Here is a 4,772-nt window from a genome sequence, read left to right as displayed (position 1 = left end):
TATTTTGTTTACCCCCCAAACAAATGATATCATTTCTTGCAGAAATAAGAGTTCTAGCAGATCCTTGAGAGGAAAATTTGGGAAATATCCACCTCTGACATTTTAAACTGGTAGACAATTTAAATATACGAGATCAACTTACCTACCAATATGAGCGACTTCAAAACCGACTACAAAAATTCAAATTTTTGATCCTATCTACATATTTTGTAAGGCCAAATATTCATGTACATAGATGCAATATCTAAGACAGTTTTAACTTCTTCAAAGGATCAATCAGCATCATTCAATTCCGTAAGCAGGAAGAGGAAGAAACACAATAGGTAACAAAGGTAAGTTTGTATTATTCCAAGTGTTTCACCAACTTTCTTACATACATACATACATATCTACATATCTCTTATGAAGAGTCAACACATAAATACATACATATGTATGTATGTATGTACATGCCCATAACTTTAGCTTTTTTCTGTAGTATACTATCGAAGAAGAAAATGCCAATGAAAGGGAAAAAGGATGCAGGGTATCGTTGTGCGTCCCCCCAATTAAGCTCATGGAAATTTTGCAATTGGAAATTGAACATACATACATACATACATACATACGTACTATACATATGTATGTATGTACATACATATTTCTTTCCTTTTTCTATTGTTTGACGTAAGCGTAAGGAAATGAAATATGAAAATGTTCTATACATTTATTATACCAATGTATGCGTGCATGTTTGTATATACATACATACTTATGTATGTACATGTAAATATATCTGTTTGTACATATGTACATACATACATACATACATATGTTTGTAAATAATTGCAATTTTCGCACAACGATTCGAAATTCGAATTTCACTTGCATTTTTTGTCGCTTCTATTTTGCATATTCAATCTTTGGTTATATTTAGTATTAAGGCGGCTAAACTGTACGCAACAACCAGCAAAAGAAAAAAACTGGCAAAAAGTTTTTTTTCTATCTCCTCTTCTTTTTTTTGGCTGCTCTCCTTCATTTGATTTGTACAACAAAGAGTGCACAGTGGGTATAGATATGAAATAATGCCGATGGAAAAAAAGAACAAAATTTCGGGGAAGCTGTAAAACAAAAATAAATCAAAAAGTGAAACTGACTTTAAGGTTCTGGAGGAGGAGGCCATAGGTCGCGGTGGGTGGGTGGCCAATGCGAATATGTACATACATAGATGTAGCTAGTGAATCATGCTGCGGCAAGTGGCTTTTTAGACGGCATCGAGACATTGGTCTACGTCTGTCTGGAATGTGCGAGAGAAGATGAGCAAATAATAACGGGGCATAGGCGTGTTGTGAGAGGAAAGTGGAGTGTGCGCAGGGAATATAGAGGAGCTTGTTGTTGTTGTTGCTATTGTGACTGTGGCTGATGCCAATTGTTGTGATGCTGCTGCAGCCAGCTGCGACGCTACAACAACAAACATGAAAAACAGCTGCACATGATTTTTACAGTGAATGTCAAACTGCACCCAACTGTACCAAAGAATGTATTTCTTCGAAGAAGAAAATTATGGAAAAATTTGTGAAATAAAATTACCAATTTGTATATTTGACAAGCCCTTTACCACCCTCCTCATCACACTCCCAACCGCCCACCTATCTTCGTTCCTCTCCCTGCCACCACACACACTTTGTATAATACAGTTTATTGATTTTTCTAGACCCACACCAAATTTGTTTCTTTTTTAAAAATTGTTTTTAAATAAAGTTCATCAATTGAAAATCACTGCAATTACATGCATACACACACACACACGCACAAAACATATTCACATACCATACACCCACGCGGGTTGGCAAAAAAAAAATTAGAAAAAAACACGCGGCGCCAGCCAGACTTCCAGGATACACAAGGATAAGGCAAAATGTAACAAGCTTTTCCTATTGCCCAAGTAAATCCTATGTACTTGATTTTAATTACTCCTAAAGTGGTAAAAAAATTATTTTACGCTGCTTATGCAGCTGCTGGTGTCTGTACTCACTTGTATAGCAAAACTATTCAAATCAATATTTTATTTATTGAAACTATTTTTAAGCGGGACGAACTCGCGCGCACCAGCAACCCGGCTTTACTTGCAAAATATCGATAATTCGCAATGTTATCGAGTTTCTCACAGTGTTGAAAAGGGCAGACAGATAAATTTTTTAAATCGATATGATAAACATCGTTATTAAATATCGATATCAAGTGAGATGACATTTACTTTTCGTTATTGTGTTGTTTTGGCCAAATATTAAAAATTTCAGTAGTTTTACCCGCAAATCACACAGACACCAACAAGACATGTTCCAATTCAACGGCTTCAATATGGTGTTCCCCGATGGTCGCATCTTTAAGGCCACCTACAAATGTTTTTCGGTCTCAATGCTCCCGGGAAATGAACGAACTGATGTGGAAAAGGGTGGCAAGAGTATGTTGGTATCAATAGGAAAATCTATCCGTTAATTTAATCACAACATTGTATTTCAGTTATCATGCCACCGTCCGCTCTTGATACACTAACTCGATTAAGTGTGGAGTATCCAATGCTCTTCAAACTAAATAATACCAAAAAGTCGCGAGCCTCTCATGCTGGAGTCCTGGAGTTTGTAGCCGACGAAGGTAAATGCTATCTACCCTATTGGATGATGGATAATCTGTTGCTAGAGGAGGGCGATATATTGGATATTGAAAGTGTTTCTTTACCCGTGGCAACCTTCTCCAAATTCCAACCACATAGTACAGATTTCTTGGACATTACCAATCCAAAAGCAGTACTAGAGAATGCGCTACGAAATTTTGCTTGTCTAACAAAGGGCGATGTTATTGCTATCAAGTATAACAAAAAAGTGTATGAATTGTGCGTGTTGGATACACGACCAGGCAATGCAGTAAGCATTATTGAATGTGACATGAATGTCGAATTTGAGGCACCCGTTGGTTACAATGAGCAAAATGCAGCTAGCGGCGCAAGTAGTCAAGGAGGGAGATGGTGCCCAAGGTACGAGTGTAGGACAGGGCGAGGTTAGTGGGACTGGTCAAGGGACTGCTGGCGTCCTTGAAGAAGTGATAGAAACTTTCCAAGGATCCGGTGTTCGACTTGATGGCAAAAGAAGAAGGACAGCCAAGTCGACACTCCCGTATTGAAAAAAGTCTTGCCGCGCGGTGTCCCAGACTATGAGTTCCAATTTGGAAAGCTACGATTTGATCGAAGCATTAAACCCATCAGTGATCGTGTTCAAGAGGAGGGCGCAACCGGTGGTGGTGTTGGTTCAGCGGCTGGTACCGATTCGGAAAGTTTCCGTGGAACAGGATTCTCGATGAAGAAGACGCGCAAATAAATAAAAATTTTTACATATATAGTCTTTAAGCGTATGTATTTAGATGTAGCATATTAAAAGCCAGAGGCGCAGGAACATACATCGATGTTTGTTTATCATAGGTTCAATGTTAAGCGCAACTCTTGCTCTTTGGTCGCTGGCGGTGGAGCTATTGTTGTCATAGGCGGCAGGCGGCGAATTTTACGTCCATGCTTGCCTTCCTTACGCTTCCATAGACCTGATCGTGGTCTATTACCCAACTCTCGCATTCGCTGAGCGCTGCCCACATGTTCCTTATTATGTTCGACGTTGGATAATCTTCCAACTGTCGCCATGCAGGTTCGATCAAATGCGAATTCTCGCTTGGATGGCAGTTGAACAACTACTTTGTCGTCAAATTTGCGTAAAATTGTGCCAAACGTTCCAGCCGCATGAATTAGATGGCAGGGCTGATTCGGATTCTTTTCCAGACAATGAATTCGAGTGCCAACAGGTAAAGCACCGAGTGGATAGGCATCCCCATCATTGGGACGAACTGAAAAGCAAAAGCATGCAAATGTTATTACACCTGAATGGCACACTGCTCAGAGTTCTGACCTGGAATGCGAGGAATTACCCTCGAAGTTTTTAAAATGTCGCCCGCTTTCATATTCTCCGTGGCAAGTATGTATTTTAATTCATCGCCCACCGCCACCAGAGCTACTTTCGCTGTTCGACAGCCATCGTTTAGCACCTCAACAACTCGTTCTTCCTGCGCCGAACCCTCTGTGGGGCCATCGCGAACCCATTTGATCCAACGGTATTGTTGCTTAATTCCACCGCCAATGCCCTTAGCCACCACGCGACCTGAGATCGGGTCACGCCCAGCTAGATGTGTTATTTTCAATGGCACCACTGTATACTCCTCAGGGAAATGGACAATCCTGCGAAATTGTTCCCCTGCTCCGGGTGTCGGTTTTTCAACTACTTTTGTTTTGGTGCGCAGCTGTTGTAGGGCGACTGGCGCTACAATTCGCTGGGATTGCAATGTAAGTGAACAGTTAAACAGGCGGGTAAGATTTTGCATTTTTGTTCATTTAATTTAACTCTAAGCTGTTACAAAACCGTGGGAACGGCTAAAGAAATTGTATTAGAGATGCTAAAAAATAGAAACCACATTGATGTTTTCGATTGTTACTAGAGAAAACATCGATGCAATCGATGGGGTTCCAGCTCTAATTAGTATTCCGTTTGTCGTTTGCGGTCGGTCACACTGGTTGCAATAAGAATTGAAAAAACTATTTGGCTTTAAAATATTGTTTAAATATTAGTATAAACAAAATAATAGTAATTAAATTGTGAAGCAAAACCGCTTTTACTATAAAACAACAAAGGTACGCAAGTCGAAAATGTGTGAAAAAAAATAAACAAGAACGACGGAAACATAATATACACACACGC

General features: G+C 39.7%; 2 protein-coding genes across 2 annotated transcripts; one reads left to right on the top strand and one right to left on the bottom strand.

The window, feature by feature from the left end:
* Window positions 1-2,197: 2,197 nt before the first annotated feature.
* LOC137579583 (ubiquitin fusion degradation protein 1 homolog) lies at window positions 2,198-3,432 on the top strand. The gene is given in 4 exon segments (XM_068293363.1): window positions 2,198-2,443; window positions 2,503-2,988; window positions 3,026-3,118; window positions 3,121-3,432. Coding segments are annotated over 4 exon segments (939 nt in total). The 5' UTR covers window positions 2,198-2,316; the 3' UTR covers window positions 3,354-3,432.
* On the bottom strand, window positions 3,373-4,461 carry LOC137579576 (large ribosomal subunit protein uL2m-like). The gene is made up of 2 exons (XM_068293356.1): window positions 3,930-4,461; window positions 3,373-3,867 (listed from the first exon to the last, which is right to left on the bottom strand). The coding sequence occupies exons 1-2, from the start codon at window positions 4,396-4,398 to the stop codon at window positions 3,449-3,451; spliced, it is 888 nt and encodes a 295-aa protein (XP_068149457.1). The 5' UTR covers window positions 4,399-4,461; the 3' UTR covers window positions 3,373-3,448.
* Window positions 4,462-4,772: the final 311 nt, after the last annotated feature.

The sequence above is a fragment of the Drosophila tropicalis genome, unplaced genomic scaffold (assembly GCF_018151085.1).
Source record: "Drosophila tropicalis isolate 14030-0801.00 unplaced genomic scaffold, ASM1815108v1 contig_713, whole genome shotgun sequence".
Taxonomy (NCBI): domain Eukaryota; kingdom Metazoa; phylum Arthropoda; class Insecta; order Diptera; family Drosophilidae; genus Drosophila; species Drosophila tropicalis.
This window is presented reverse-complemented; position numbering and strand designations above follow the sequence as displayed.